Below are 16,487 nucleotides of genomic sequence, written 5' to 3'. Positions count from 1 at the left end.
CGAAGCAGATATAAATCTGGAATCTTGCGGAAAAAAGTTTGCAGGCAGTGAAACATCGTTCCGCAATACGTGAACCGCCAAGATGGGCAAGGTGCAAGGTCACTTCGTTTGTGTCTTTTGGTTGGCGCTTGCAGCTGCGGTGATTTCGAGTAAGATAATTATTATCTTTCTGGTGATATCTTAACGCCAATTATCAAATTAAGTCTGGCCTGGCCTAAAATTGCAGCGTTTATGTCATGCTCTTCAAGGGCTTTATATAATTATGCGTATAAGAAATGGCTCTACACCACCTAAATATGAAGATATTCTGCAAGGGTCTGAAGACACAGGCATGATTTTCCTCTTTGCAATTCTCGCAGGAATTCATGGAGCAGCAGATTCCAATTCAACTATTGTGCTTAAGTACTTTTGTCATCGTACAGGCACAATTGTATAGAGTTGAGATCTATAGAAACGGTGGCACACTGCGTTTAAATTGAAGCAATGTCGTCTTTGATGCCCGTGTCCAATGCGTGATGTCACGGGCGTAGACATCTGAAAGCGGCACGTAGCATTTATCCACAGGGCTCAAGATAAATCGCTTCTGTGTGCAATATCAATTGAAGTTAACAACACTTGAAAGCACGATGTTGCATAATGTTCTTTATAGAGAATGACCATATGTTTTTGTGTGATAATATTCCTCGCTTTACATCCGCATCGATTTTTCTACACTTCGTGGGATAGTTTTGTAGCGAATTAGCTGGATAGAGCACTTGACGTCCATATTCAAGTATATGAGCAGGATTTATAACTTGATACCGACATTCGACGGGGGGCTTACATTACTCCAGGAGGAAACGCGCGACTAAAAGCTTCTACATTGTTTAGGTCACCGTAGACTTTTGGCTCTATTAGGTACAACAACGTTCTACAAAATTAAGATAACATAAATACTAAAAATTTTTGCCAGGGCTTCTGCTTATCTGTGCTTTCACCTATCCGGCATGTGTACCTGTATTCATATATTTACGATAGCCCTAAAACCTCACATTACATCCTGGCTAAGTTGCCTAAGTAGGCTTTGTTCTTTAAGCTTTTGACGGTAGCGTTACGTGACAAATTCGTTAATATTAAACTTCCGCTATTGTTTTTTAGAGCCAAAGCCCTGCACACAACCAAACCTGCAAAAGTCGCTTCACTGCTGAAGTTTAACCTTGAATTAAACTTGTGAGCTTAAATAAAGCCACAAAATATTGCCGCGACTGGGCTTCCAACCGTGGTGGCGCGAACAGATAATTTTCGCTGGCCTCGCCACGTAAGCACTAGGCTATCGCGGTAGCCAATCACGCCTTGTGTCAAGCGGTAACACACCTTGTTGTTGTTGCTGTTGTTGCCCTCACACAATGGCACAAACCTTCAAGCCTTTCATTGCACGTCATCGTCTTCATCAAAATCTGTGTGTTCGCAAGTCACCAAACGACAGGAAACGCGCTCTCCACCGGTACATTCAGTCATGTGGTGTTGCTGTCAACCAGCAAAAGCCTTTTTTTCACATTTCGTGGTTAATAATGCTATACCGCCAACAATTTTTTAAACGCTCGATATTTAAGATGATGCAAACTTGTTATGGATCAGAAACGGCATGCTTATTTTTCGGCTTGATATCAATCAGTGTAACTACGGGTGCTTTTCCCATTTTAAGCGTGGTTTTAATTTTCATTAGGAAATTCGAGTGTTTGGTCAGCAGATGTTAGGGTAAGGTGAATAATATTCGATGATCAGTTAGTCTATAGATTCATGCCACGCAGTTTCTATATTAGGAGGAATTCAGTAATATAGAGTTTTATCCAATAGGTTGTAGGGTTTTCAATTCTGTACAAGAAATGCATTGGTAAAAAAAAGAAGCAGAGCCACGAAAAGGGCATACGCGTATATATAAAATGAGTATTTGATTTCTTGATCTCTTATCAGCGGTCAGCTTTTGTTTGCCGCGAAAATGAGTGCTTCATCCAAAACCTAGTTTCTCAAATACATTCGCTTTCCCACTCTGGTTAGGAATCTATAACGACGACCTGTTATGTTTAAATGACTACTTGCGTCTTCTAGCCACATTCAGTAACGACGTTTTTGCTAAGCTTTTCGCACGAGTGCTTCCCAGAGACGGCGTACACAGGTCGTTCCAAGCGCCGTGCGTAAGCCCCCTCCTATTTCGCCGTCTTTCCGAATGCATACAGGTCTGCACCGAAGCATAATTCGGCTCCACCTTCTTTCGAGCATAATGCAAGCATGCGTGCTATGTGTCCAAGAAAAGTGAAAACTCTAAAAACTGTAAAAATCTCTGTTTTGATAAAACTAATGAAAGACGCACGCCCCACTCTTCTGTCTGAACACCTCTAATGAGTTTATCGCTGTTCCTATGCTGGTGGACTCTCGTACGAACATTGATAAATCGTCAGCGGACCGAAAAATGGTAACGCAGTCGTCCAGTAGATGACTCTGAGTGTTTCTTTACAACTTTCTGATATATACGTGGAAAGCACTGAAGCGATTCTGCATCCAATGCAGACACCTGACCTCTGGAAATAACTCTTGTCTAAACACCTCATTGTTATGTCAGCATAAAAAGAGTAAAGCTTTAGTAAGATTTCGACCGAAATCTCTGTCGTTCCTCAATAACAGTTCATAGCTGCCTTAGTCATGCACTGCCCGATGGATATCTTTATGTAATTGTATTGAGCGAATAATAGTACAGTTCCATATAGGGGCACCGCGCAGTGCACCTTTCAGGGATGTGGTACTGTCTACACGTGACAACGCTGGTAGGACTCAGTGTCACGAAATTTGCCACTATGATATAAAGCGCTTTTGAAGAAATTATACTTCTTGTTCCTAGGAATGCATTTCTGAAACATATGTAAGAAATGTGATTGCTTTTGGGGTGTTGACGTGAAAATAAAATGCAGCTGCTATTCCCCAACCCATGATCACCATCTCGCACAGTGCTTCCTGTTTGCAGTCCATTTAAGGCATCATGTTTAAGTGTGCAATGACTTTGTGCAAGCTGTCATGATGAATCAAAAGAACAAAGCATATTTGGCCAAAGATTTCTTGTCAATTCTAGACACGTGTCAACACGCAGTTTAAACGAGCTTGACCTGATGGTGGCTCTGCCTTGCAGATGTGCACAGGAGCAAGTGACTTTTTGGATTTTATCTTCTTTGTTGTATTCTTCTTTGCGATATAAATACACACGTTGCTTCATCGGAGCTTTTAGTTGCTCACTTTAGGGCCTGTGTTTTCTTTCTTCCCCCGTCCTTGTCGTCTTGTCGTCAAAACAGACATAGTCATCCTCAATAACACTAACCAAGACACCGGTCAGCGTGGTTTTTGTGGTTAGGGCTCTAGGCTTTTGAGCAGGAGTACCCGGGTTCGAACACAGTCAAGGCAGCGCACCTGCGTTATGATGGTAGTGTAACGAAAGAGACGCCCTTGTGGGGTGCGATACCAGTGCACGTTAAAAATCCCAAGGGGGATAAGTACTCTGGAGCCCACAACTTCAACACCTCTTTCTTTCCTCTTTGACTCCCGCTTTCTTTCTTACCATCATGCCGTTTTTGAGGTGCACAAAAAGAGTGAGTCAGTTAAGGCATTTTTCTTTTCCTGACAATTAATCTTTTCTTTTCCAAAAAGAAGGTGCTACCTATGCTCTTGACTCATCTAAGACCACTGTAGTGGTTGCACCAATATAACCGCTTTTGCTTTTCATTGTTGTGCAATCGGAGCTTTGATTTGCATTTTCGTGTTGTCACTAGTGTCTCCTAAGCCATTGCTAGTGCATTAAGGTATCTTTCATACGAGCGGAGCAATCTTTGGAACGTTACCCGAATGTAACAAGAAATGATCTCGCTCCTCTTGACATTGCAACCGCTTATATTTGGTACCACTTACTTCGAGAGAATTTGATGCTCTCGTTCTTTTTTGCTTTCATTGCAATAGCACATGACACATGTATAACTGACCAACATTCTTGAGATGTCTTCTCAACTAACACTGACTATGTTGATGGTTTCCTTTCAGGACCAGAGATGCTGGCGGAGCCTAAGAGCAATAAAAATAAATGCGTCATGCCAACAAACGATTACGATGGACGATGCCTGGCAAGAGTACCGAGATATTTCTTCAACAAAACCGCGGGGGTGTGCCAGTATATCCTTTGGAATGGCTGCCTTTCAGATGGCCTCTTTGAGAAGCGGTTTGAATGTGCGAAGCAGTGTGGCAACCAATGTACGTTCGTTTCATTTTATTTTTTCGATTGACTCCGCTTCTAGCCAAGGAAATTTTTATGCTCATGCTTCCCTCATATACTTCCGCGCTCGACAGCAGAAATAGAAATAAAAACGTTCCCTTTGTGATGGTGCTAGAAATGTCAAAACATTTTACGTTGTACAAATCTTCGGCGAGCTTTACTCCTGGAGTACTTCGATGAGGCCAAACAGGATTCTGTGAAGAGATTTAAAGCCTAGCATTCTTAAAGCTGTTGATTCATAGAGCTTTGCACAAGTTTTGAGCGCTCTTGATGGCACCCATTGCTTTCGTTGTGCACCTTCACATTAACCTAGAGAATGAGGAAGTTTGCAAGAAGTCAAGCCAGTACTTCGTTCCGTCTGGAACGTGACAACGTTGCGTTTCGCCCAACTTGGAACATGTTGCTAACATATTTATTTCTAAAATACTCAAGACACTAAAATTACTTAAATGTGCATTATATGAGTATAATAACAAGCTGAAATAACTAAACACTTCTGTTATTCTAGTACTCCAGGTTGATTGAGCCGCGCAGTTTTCTTAACATCTGCCACGCAGAAGTTGTGCATTTTTCACTGATTCCTCGTTACCGAATGGAGAATTCGTAATTTTGGCTCTGTTTAAAGAATCGCACATACGTCAACGCAGATTACAGTTACTACGTTAGGCCATTTAGAGTTAGTTTAATCAAAATTCAAATCCGTGTGTTTTTTCATTGTCATTGTATTCTCCACACCGAAACAGCCCCTTCATGCGTTAGCAATATTCCAAATAAAAATTAAGTAGCTCAATACCGCTTTTACCTTTGACGCGCATTGTTTCACTCTCTCGTATCTGAGAGCTGTAAGTCTCTTTTGAAGTCTTTTATCCGCGATGGTTGTAATGATTTAAATTTGTGGATTAGGATTGCCTTTCTCAATTTGCTACCTCTTTGTGACATGAGCCTTAATTGAAGAATAAATAGCCCTGCCTCAAAGTAGTTACGGCCACCCTTACAAATTACCTTTAAAACCCTTTTAAAGGTTATTTGCAGTGCCAGAGGGGTAGCCATTCAATCTCGCGCTGATTATATATTCAATATATTATTTCGATATATCATTTCTGACAGAAGAAGCATTAAAGTAGTTAGATAAAATTAGCAAAGGCGGTGTTATGCCTAATCTTCATACCTAATCTCTATACCTTTGTATTGTCCTGCTTCTAACCATAGTGTCCCCTCATAAATATTTGCAATGTACACATTGGAGGAGCCGGCACAGCCTAGTGAGGAACGAACCTTCCGAAAATACGAGACGAAGTCCACAGAATTTCGAAAGCTATTTGCAAGAATAGGGGGTCAGGTATTCTTAGATTGTGCTTTTCTGCCGTTAGATCGTGAGTGAGCCATACGTGCAGACAGCTGTCCTAGGTGCTGCATATTTTTTAAACGGCAACATTTGCCGCTTTTCAACTTCTGGTTGCCGTCTATTAAGAAACGCAGAAAATTGTCGCTATGTAGGATGCGTCGTTAATGTCGGTGTCGTAGACAACAACGCCGTGGAGGCAAATGAAACAATAGACCATTTCATATACCCAAGTGCACTCGAAGAAGCGTTGGAACATCGATTTTTGCATTGCACGGAATAAATGAGAGGCGGGCGAACTCGAAGAGGCAGTCTGGTCATGTCCAACATTATGTGAGAAAAATTTTGAATATTGAAAAGATTTAAGGTACTGTTATTAAAATAATAAAGGTTATGGTCCACTCTTCAGATGTGTAGAAAAATCTTTCTTTTAAACTGTTTTTCGTCGCTGGCATTAAGCAGTTGAGACTGCAATAGACAACCAAAGGGGAACACTTTTGGCAATAGCGAAAAAGTTAGTAGCAAAAAGAGGTAAGCTTGCGTACGAGAGATCTGCGGATATATTTATTGTTATAGTGAAGTCGTAATATATATTTAAAAATTTGCATTCACATATTTTTTGCCATTTAAAAATGTCTTTTTCTAGAATGGTTGGGTATGATTGCAAAGGCAGGTTTTATTGTGTGGACATCCTGTAATAAAAATATAGAGTGTGCCGATTTAAACTCCTGCTTAGTAAAAATTGGACCGTTCCTTAACCATTTCCAAGACGTTGTCACGTCTTTTAAGAAAATTAACTTCGCGCTGCGTCATGTCGTTGAGTTTCGTGAAGTCAGCCTAAAAACAAAATGGGCAATCCTTCTTGGTCACTAACACATCAGAAGACCATAATCTTGTTCAGAGAGGGGAAAGTCTTCCTCAAGCATGTAATTCACATGAGCTTGACTATATTACAATCAGTAGGGAAATCCTCAGTTCAGCGGGAATTCGTAAGTGCGTGTTCGGTCAGCGGGGTTAACTAGGGGCCGAACCGAAGCAATTGCTCTCGGTCCCGCAGGCATGAATGCAACAATACAAGGGTGGTATCGAGGCAGTATGTTCATAAGGACTGAGCACAGGAAAAAAACCTGAATTCTGCCACGTCCAGCTTCTGCGACTCTTTAGACGGTAGTTCATCATGTCGCTGTTTTTAAGCTTATGTAAGACACAAGCATGTCTTGTGAGAGCCGGAAGGGTGCACGGTCATGCTCTGGGGTGTATACGAATATGCTTTCCTCTTGAGATTAATAACCAAGACATGCACAGTAAGGGCTGCCTAAGCACACAAGTCTCATTGGCTGGGAGATATACATAGTGGTTGAAAGATGCAGTCGCAAATTGTCTACGCTATTGCCACTGACCCAGTGAGAGTTGTTAGCTGAGCGAAGCACGCGGAAATATTAGCGCACGTGCCACACCTAGCCCGGACGGGAGTCCCACACTGCAAGAAACAGCGCTCTAAGCGAAAGTAAGGCCTTAACAAAAACCAAGGTTAAATGGACGCTGCCAAGCCATGCGAGAAAACATTCGATGGTTTTCTTTCGCAATCGCAGACTGCAGCATAATGGAGATGAAGCACCAGACTGACGGTACATATACGCTCTCGGCTACGGTCCTCCCACTTGCAAAGGTTTCAACGTCGCCTGTGTTGGTCGGAGATCTGGATAGCGGGTGTTTAACTACGTGATCACTGCACCGGCACGTGGCTAGAATCACGGTTCATGCTCTGCAGCCATGGCCCAGTCCCACTCCACACTTATGTTGCGTATACGTTTGATTACAGCTGAAAAAACCTAAAGTTTAAGAGAGCAGTGACTGGCACAAAGCAATGAATTCTCGCCTTAACCAGTGTCGAGGAGAGCTGTGTAAACGCGACTCACTATTACAACCAAACGAGTGGGCCGAGCAGCAGATGCACACCTAGGAACAGCGAAGGGACTCCGCCTTTTTTGCCGGCCCTTGCAGTGTTGGCCGATTGACCGCTTGCCTACAGCGGGCGCCGTCCCGGTAGCTACGTGAGAAGTCCCCCGCACCTAGCCAGCATAGCAACGCCGCAAAAAAGGTCCTTTGAGCGGAAACATTGTTTCATTGAGTGTGTCTGTAGGCACTTGCGACTAACATATGCGTACACGGTAGTAACTGTAAGTAGTAGCAGCAACACTGGTTTCGCGGTATAACCAGTTGAGTATTGCAACATCGCGACGTCACCCAAATCACAGTTACCTCTTGTTCCTCGAGGCAATCTCGCAGCAGCATTGTCTTTATAGTATTTTGAGCGCGTATCCTATTTCTCACAACAAAGTCGACTTACAAGGGTAGATGTACGGGCTAGTTGGTGGCTTATACTTCTCTTAGAAAGCGCAAAAGACGCGGACAGATAGTTGAGAGTCAGCGCTGTGTGTGTCCTCAGTGTGCCTTCTCCGTCCGCGTCTTTTGCGCTGTTTAAAAGAAAAAAAACTTGACTTGCGGCTTATGCCACCTGTGTCGTGTATTATTATGGTGTATTTCGGCCAACGCTGTTCAAGATGGTGTTTTCTCGAAGCTGAATGGCCGCGGTAGAGCGCTCGGGTCGTGACACCTTAGTGTCTACATCACGTGCCATGTCACCTGCCACTGCATTTTTGAGACCGGCCCGAGGGGTGGAAGGATGTAACTGGTGCGCCTCGGACACGCTGCGGTACGATTAGGCCCCTGCATCAATAGTCCGCTATCCTGTTAGCGGGGTAGGGCAAAATTCTAGAATATCGATTGGTAATACAGGCTGCATCAAAACCGCTTGCAACTTAGTTTATATGCTAATAGCCGGCAATTATAAATTGGAGCGCCCGTTGAAAGAAACCGAACAGCGTTTATCGGCGAAGATAACAGCATAACATCTTGGTTTTCAACAAAAGGCCTTCCTTTGTGGTTCAGCTGAAACAATAATGCCCGCGCCTAGATATCTCTGACACCGTGGAAATGTCCCTGTGAAATCTGTAAATTGCCTGTACACTATTACAACTTGCACTAGAACAAATTTTGAGAAATCTCCCACTGAAAATCACTTTACAAGCGCAGTGCACACCTCTTGAAATGAGGGGTAGACGAGGATGAGGCGTCTGTGTTTCTGCAGCGGCTAAAATACAGATGAACAACAATTGTTCGGATAACTAAGCAGACTCTGCATCCATAAAACGGATCTTTTGAGGCATTTCAGCAAAAAACTTCCAGTACTGTTAACTCAACGTCTTCTCATGTTCATTACAGGATAATGACAAACATCAGATCTGCCATAATAACTGATAACAATGTTCTAGGGTCACAACCTACTTCCGCCGCCAAATATTTGAACATGCGGGAAAGTTTGGTTGATGAGCACAATTGATGTACGGCAATACATAAATACAGGAGTAAAATTAGCCTAAACACGCCTCTCGCTTCAATATTTTGTGTTATATTAACGACAAAAAATTAAAAAAAACTAGCGTCATTGCCTTGCGTAATGCTAACGAAGTAGAGAAATAAAGTCCACTTGTCCAATGTTTGAAGTGGTAAAGAGGGGATGCAAATCATTGAAATGAAGCATGTTTTTTGTGCGTTTTCAGATGAAGAGGGAGACGTATGCCTATTATATCGCCCTGGAGTATGTACCAGAGAGAGTTATCAAGTAAGATCAAGATATTTCTATAACCACACTACCAAGGAATGCAAGCAGTACTACATGTGCGAAAATATGGGACCGGAGTTGTCAGCCAATTCCTTTCATTCGCTGGTATTTTGCAACATGCACTGCAGGTAAGTTAATGCGCCATATTTCATGAAAAGTTTATAATTACCGTATGACGGCAACAAGCAATTTTTAACTCCGAATGTTTGCCTCAGTGCATTTTTTTAGGAAGCAATGTTGAAAACTATATTGACATCGCGAAGACAATTATCTCCCCACATGCTGAAAGTTTTATTACTATCCTCATAATAAACAATACACTGTAATTTTTACTCCCGGGCTACTTCTGACTGTCTAGCCTGATGGCACGCGATCACTTTTCCTATATATGCAGAATAAAATGGAGGGAAGTTTAGCTTGGGCCTAATCACAAAATATCGTGCGCTACTTTGGTTAGCTCTGGTTCTCATATCCTGATTAGCCTTGACAGTCATGTTTGTCATGATAAGTCATTTTATACTGTATGATTGGCCATACTCTAGATACACATATCACTGGCAGTTCCACACTAATCCTCGCGCAGTGATGCAGTGATTAAGCGATGTGCGACTGTCAAACTATGGCAGGTGCTACAAACGGGATGGCTTGTGAGACACACGCTGCTCTTCCCGAGCAATCTTTGGCCACCTATCAAGAATTGAACTGCCACTTTCCTTGGTTGTATAGACTTGTCAGGTTTTCCACAACCACATGTTGTGACGAAGTCCACGTCCGTTTGCTGTAATCCTTCAACACCTTCACAACACAGACGTGAGCTTGTAGTCATCTCACTGCCTGACTGCAGTATAATACAGGTGCTTCCTTGTGCGTTCTGCTCCCAGGCGGCTACAGGTTTACGTACAGTGGAAGTAGCTTAGAGACAAGGTGGACGACATCGCATTGCTTTTCTGAGTATTTATTTTTTTCTGATGCGTGCGTGCTCACCAGGAAACATTTTTTTTTTTCATTTAGCCCAAATGCTCTGCCCTGCTGCCGCAAAAATCGCAGGAAATGGCTGGAAACCTCGACTTTCCGGATAACCTTCAGGCTTCACTTTACAGCTAGCTAATGTTAATACAGTAAAATTTTCAGTCAGAACTGTAGATGCCAGGTCCTTAGGTGTTCACAAATTCAGAAGGCGAACTGCTGACTGTTTGCGGTCGGAAAGTTTCCGGAGACAGCATTCGCTTTTCTTGCTTTTAAAATCCCCCCCCCCCCCTCGTTCACCCCTTCCCGTTACCCGCGAACTTCCAGACGCTGCGAGAATGCATTCGTTGTTCTGAGACCGGGTTACGTTGAGCTCCCCCTCCCCGTTTTGGGCACTCTCATTTAAATGGGACTGATTACGAAGATTCACCGGAGAAGGCAATGCTCATTGATATCGATAGTGTGAACTAACTTGTCGGCTCACCTTAAAGACCGTTCCTGCGATATGCCACCTCACACACCAGCTCACCTCCAAATAGTTTGTTACAGAGCCTGTATTAAAGTCTTCAGTGCTCCTGATTTGATTATTACATGTATGAAGCCTTTATGGCGCTTGCTATCAAATGTTTTAAAATGGGAAAAAGGGTTCTACCATGCACAGATTTCAAGCATCATAGACGTCATAACCTTCCCACTCCAGGGCATAAAGAAAATTATGTGATTTCAACACTTTCAACCAGTGGAACACGTATCCCGCAAACAAACAGTGAATTGGTAAACGAGGAGCAATTGCAATTTAAGGCTCCACCTATATTACACAAAGCAAGCTTTTGGTGTCCTGATATCAAAGTACCTGCACGTTTGCATGCAAATACGAACAGACTAAAAACGCAGAGGTTTTGCGATGCAGAAATCCTGTTGATTCTAATGGCACAGATTTAACCTGGTGAAATAGTCCCACAGCTAACGAGTTGTTTCTTTGAACAATGGGAAGCCCACGGCCAATATATTGAAGCATTACGCACTTATAAAGCCCAGCACGAAACCCGTTGGAAAATATAATGTTGAAAAACATGCGGCTCTCTGAATCGAATAGCAAAGCACTTACGTACAAGGCAAATGCTTAAACAACTGGTCTACTGAAGCAGTACCCCCCCGAAATACCTCCGATGCTGGTCATTGGTTGCCAGCTTAAGCATTAAAAGTTTTCTTCCTTCAGCATATATTATAGGATGAAAGTCGTTATATGAAAATAAGTCACTTATTCATAATAGTAATGCTACCGGAGAAACAACGACGGTTCTGTCCTCACTGGTTTTAAATGTTTGCCTGAAGGCAGCTGTTAGCACTCAAGGCGATGCTGAAATTTCTTATGGTATTTTTTTCATCAAGTTTAAAGAAAATTTCACACGAAAGAGGAACGAGATTTAGTTCAGTTGAGAAGTTTGGAGATATGTGAGCATCACATACTCAAAGAATGAAAGAACAATAATCGAGTACTTCCAAGCACTGACAAGCAATAAATCTTGCATAGACACAGTGAGGGATACACAAAAACATATTAGATAAGAGCACGCGCACAAAACAGAGTGTGAAGTATTGCCTTCGTAGATGTGAAAATAAGAGAAGAATATGCAACGCGGAATTTTGCGAGGCAACATCAAAACTATTTATTTGTTTATTTATTCAAGACACCGACAGTGCATCGAATTGCAATATTGTTGCAGTGTTAATTATACCAACCGAAACCATTCAACATAGCAACGCAAAACATAATAAAGATACAAAGTTTTTAACATCATTAGTGGAATCTTTAGATGAAGCGTAGCAGTCAACGTGCGAACATAATAATCCTCAAGAGGATTGTTAACTAACCTTCAGTATATTACACCGTTCAATACACAACTGAAATTGCACAAAAAACATCGGAAATTATAAATACCAGAACAAACACTACATTTCTTTATATAACCGTGAAATTTGTACTGTCAAATATGTCATTAGGCAGCAGATTCCAATCATATACCATTTTGGGTAAAAACTTTTTCTGAGTAATTTGGCAGCTGTAGTTTCCTCTAATTTGCATGGAACTGTTCCTTCTACTTGAAACATAATGATAATTCTTCAAATAGACTGTTCTAATAAATCTAACAAGCCAATGACACACAGAAATATTAATTTCAATGCTTTTCTCTTATGCGATCAGAGTTTCCGCCCAAGCGCTTCTCGCAGCTCAAAGCTTCTATAATTAAAAGTATAGTTAGCGCTTACAAACCTTGCACTAGCTCTAGCTCTAGTGTATCGTCTGGCGGGCCACTAGGCGAAAAATTTAAGGACTTAAGTTCTTTAGAAAAGTTTTTAGAAAAAGAAAGATCGTGTAACATCGCCCAGGCTAGGAAGAGATTATAGTAGTTAGGGAGGTATTGGAGGTAATGCTGTAATGCATTTAAGTTGAGTGGTAGCTGTACGCTTCAAAGGCGCGTGATGAATGTCCACAGAATTTAGAATGCACCTTTAGAAGGCGTTGTCCAGGTAACCAGGGCCCAGCCTCGCTCATTGTAAGCTAGGGGGCTTAACGTTCCAATGATACGCATGCGCTGTGAGGAACACCGCAATAGAGGTTTCCGGATTTATTTAGTCCTCCAGTGATTTCTTACGCGCGCAGACATTTCTTAGCACATGGGCAATTTTCCATTTCATTGCAATGATGAGGCGACAGCAGGAATTGCGTCCCGTGCCTCAAATTCAGTAGCTCAACGCGAAAGCCATAGAGCCACAGCGGCGGATCCGCTTCTCTTTAACCATAGCATTAACCCCCTGTAACCAAGTTAACATGAAGGCACTCAATAAAAGACCAAACATTATGATGTGAAGACAGCTCTTATACTGTGAAAAGTCAGACTAAGCTGCCATAAAAAGTTTGCGGTAGCCTTAATCTTCAGAGGAAGCGAGAAAGTCGACATATACAGAAAATCGAAAGGAGTGTCTACTGAAGCATTTTATAAATAAGGAGTAGGTAACTTTGACAGATGTTGAATTGAGAAGTGATAACAAATCTTAACAGTGTTAGCAAGGAGGTAGAAATACGAATTCTGCAAAAGGGAATAAAAGGCAGCAAATATCTTAAGTTCTATTCGCTTGTTCTTGCTCTCGGCTGGGGCAAGGCCAAAGCTAAAGGAAGTTATGCGAAAACCTACCTTCTGTTTGAAGGTTAAAATGACTTGTAGTCTTCATGAACGGGGGGCCAAAGAAACACTACATATTTTTTGTTTGGTCTATGGGGTTTCGCGCCCCAAAGTAGCTGAGGCTATAAAGAACGCCGCGGTGGAACGCTCGTAAAATTTCGACCATCTGGGGTTTTCTAATGTGCGCTGAAATCCCACTGTACACAGGCCTCTAGCATTAAGCTTCCATCGAAATGAAACGCCTGGAACGCAACCAATGTCTATTTTTTATCAGTGAACGTAACTATATGTGCACCGAGAAAAAAAATGATCAGAGCAGGACCAGGAACGATGGGAATGCGTGCTGGCTGCAGCAGAGAGTTATTTTCAGAAAAATTGCTTGTCCTGTGTTCGTATGTATGCTGTTAAATGTACATTTGTGCTTCATTCTTCTTTTTTTCCGGCATAATTGCATAGACGCAATTTCCACCATGTGTCCTTTTTGTTTGGTCGACGTACTCAACGAGTAGTTCATGCAGCTTTTTCGTTGCTTTGCACCTCGTTCAAATTAGGAAATAGGCTTCGATTTGATTAAATGAGCTTAATTCGAAATACGGCAAATGCTCTTGCTACCACTGCTGTAGGCATCATTTTGTCCGCATGAACTTTCTGCGCAATTGAACCAGGAGTAGAGAAGTAGAGAAGTCACCAAACTCTGATGGCATGCTCACGTGTACCAAAGTACACTGACGATCGTATACTGAATAAAAACAACTTTTACTTGCAAATACGAGCATATTTTCAACACCATCGCAGCAGGAGTAGGCAGGCGGGAAGTCAAAGGAAAAAAAATGATAGAGACTAACATCATTCTGATGGGCTTCAACAAAGCAATCAAAAGTGACCAAGAATGAAGAGCAATTCAAGAACAGAAAACCCACAGAGGTGCATGTTATACCAGAAAGATTTAAACAAATTCCAACACACTGCCAATAATTTTTTTCTGATCTTGTCACCAAATCAGAAGTAAGATTATTTCACCCTATATAAAAAAATAGGAAAACTTGTAATAGCATGATTCTTTGTTTTAAGTGAAGCTGAAAATTTGGGCCCTCCCTAGTTTTATATCCAGAAGAGTAGTATATAATCATGAACGTAATAATTTGTTTTCACCTCTGATTATTTGAAAACGAATCTGTAAAGAACCTAACTTCAGGGCTGATACAATCGGAAAAGCATTGATCTTTCTTTTCTTAGGAGCGTTGTCCTTTTACTCCAGATTACCCTTTGTGATACCTTTCTAATACACAAGGACAGCATGGTGGTGCAACAGTTTCGAATAATATCCCCATCATCAGCGACATAATTAATGCAATAGTCATCTAGTGCCAGGTGTAAGCACTGATGTATAGCTGTTTAGTGGGTTGTTATTTGGCTCCCCCCATTCTGTTTACCTCGTGCTATGGGACTTTTGCTAATTCTCAACGGCAATAATCATGTAAAAAGTATAAAGCTCATTTCCAACGATAATTTTATTGCCCGTAATGTATTTCGTTAGCACAGTCCACGGACGTGACGCCGCTGGAGTCGTGAACAGACACCCAAACTGTTCTGTGAGAACGCACGCATGGCTGTGCACCGGCAGAAAAATATAGTGGCTTCTAGTTGAAAAAAAAAGGCTTTTCAAGCTTTGTATATACGTAATTGCGTCATTGAAGGTAGTAAGGACAGCTAAGAAGGAAAATTGTATGAAAAAGTCTTCTTGTAGTATGAAGTAAATTACATCTAATCAGTGTCTCTCATACAGGTGGCCACCAAAAAAAAAAAGAAAGTGGGGCGCAATGGCAATATTGTAATTTTTTAGCTGACTCGACGCGCCCTGTGACATTGATTGAACTCACTGTGCTGGCCTTGCATGACGCTGCACAACTGGCCATTCAATACATGACCTAGTGCGAATAGTACCAAAAAAAAGGCATTTTTGCTAACAAAGGGGTTCTGAATTTTTTGTGTATCCCTGTACATAAATATGTCCATTTATGAATTTGTGTTCTAAGAAATTTATAATTTTCTTAAGCCAATACTCTTTCGTAACAAGCTGTAATCGCAAGGCAAATTTCTTTTTTTTTTTATTTCAGTGGATTCGTTATGCCTCAAAATGCTTCAGCAGTAGCCGGTAAGTGTGACAATAATTTCCGTTATGGCTGCACTCTTTTGATAACTTACTGTGAGCTGTTTAGTGGATCCAGGCTTCACCTTTCTACAAAAGTGTCGTGATTTTGAACGATCAATAAAAAAATGTCTTGCTTTAATGTTTTCAGAGAAGCTGAGGAGCCTAGGGAGGCTCCCCTTCAAAGAGTTATTCCAAAGCCCCTACAAGCAATAATAAACGATAAGTTTGTCTTATGAGCAAGTTAATTTTCTGGAAATAAACAATTGGATTTTGACGGGAAACTGAGTCTGTGCATAATCCTTCAGATGACGTCATTTAATTGCGAGTTAATGTTGTATGTATTCACCAAAGAGAAATGCAACAACCGAGTACTTGCAGCGAACTTCGGCCGCCGCCAGTGATGCTCCTTGCAGTTTGATCTGTGGGGCTTTGAAACAATATGCGCTGCAAAAAGAATAAATAAAAAAAGTGCACCTTCCTCTCACAACCGCAGTAACCTATATGCGACTATGGGGCAAACGTATTTCGATATTATGTGCAATAAGCTGCGCATCCAGTATGCGTGGCTATTCGTCTCCACGCTTGGCGAAGTGCATTCTGCTCGTCTCATGGACTACTTCGAGCCGCAGAAATTGAAACCGCGAGGTGGAACCATCGGCTTCAACAAGGATGCTGTTTTGACGGGCTGACGGGCAACCACACACTGTCGAAGGAAATGTTTACACAGTGCAGATGAGATTATTGCAGAAATTCACTCTCTTTTCTGCTCCTTATAACCTGCTTCTTAATTCCAACAACATTTCCGCGTCTCACCATTTCTCATAACCTCTATTCCACTAAGACAGAATAATCTCGTGTGCCCGAGTGTT

At 41.8% G+C, this 16,487-nt stretch overlaps 1 protein-coding gene across 1 annotated transcript; it reads left to right on the top strand.

Moving 5' to 3' along the window:
• The first annotated feature begins 50 nt into the window (after positions 1 to 50).
• On the top strand, positions 51 to 15,885 carry LOC144135113 (BPTI/Kunitz domain-containing protein-like). Its single transcript, XM_077667865.1, has 5 exons — positions 51 to 149; positions 4,060 to 4,266; positions 9,254 to 9,443; positions 15,584 to 15,621; positions 15,767 to 15,885. Exons 1-5 carry the CDS (start codon positions 83 to 85, stop codon positions 15,829 to 15,831), a joined length of 567 nt encoding a protein of 188 aa, XP_077523991.1. The 5' UTR covers positions 51 to 82; the 3' UTR covers positions 15,832 to 15,885.
• The last annotated feature ends 602 nt before the right edge of the window (positions 15,886 to 16,487 follow it).

Source organism: Amblyomma americanum, chromosome 5, assembly GCF_052857255.1.
Source record: "Amblyomma americanum isolate KBUSLIRL-KWMA chromosome 5, ASM5285725v1, whole genome shotgun sequence".
NCBI lineage: Eukaryota > Metazoa > Arthropoda > Arachnida > Ixodida > Ixodidae > Amblyomma > Amblyomma americanum.
Note: the sequence above shows the minus strand (reverse complement) of the source record. Positions and strands in the feature narration are given on the sequence as shown.

Coding starts and splice junctions, on each gene's coding strand:
- LOC144135113 (XM_077667865.1), top strand. CDS start 83: ATGGGCAAGGTGCAAGGTCACTTCGTTTGTGTCTTTTGGTTGGCGCTT. Junction 9,444..15,583: donor TTTTGCAACATGCACTGCAG/GTAAGTTAATGC, acceptor TTTTTATTTCAG/TGGATTCGTTATGCCTCAAA. Junction 15,622..15,766: donor AAATGCTTCAGCAGTAGCCG/GTAAGTGTGACA, acceptor TAATGTTTTCAG/AGAAGCTGAGGAGCCTAGGG.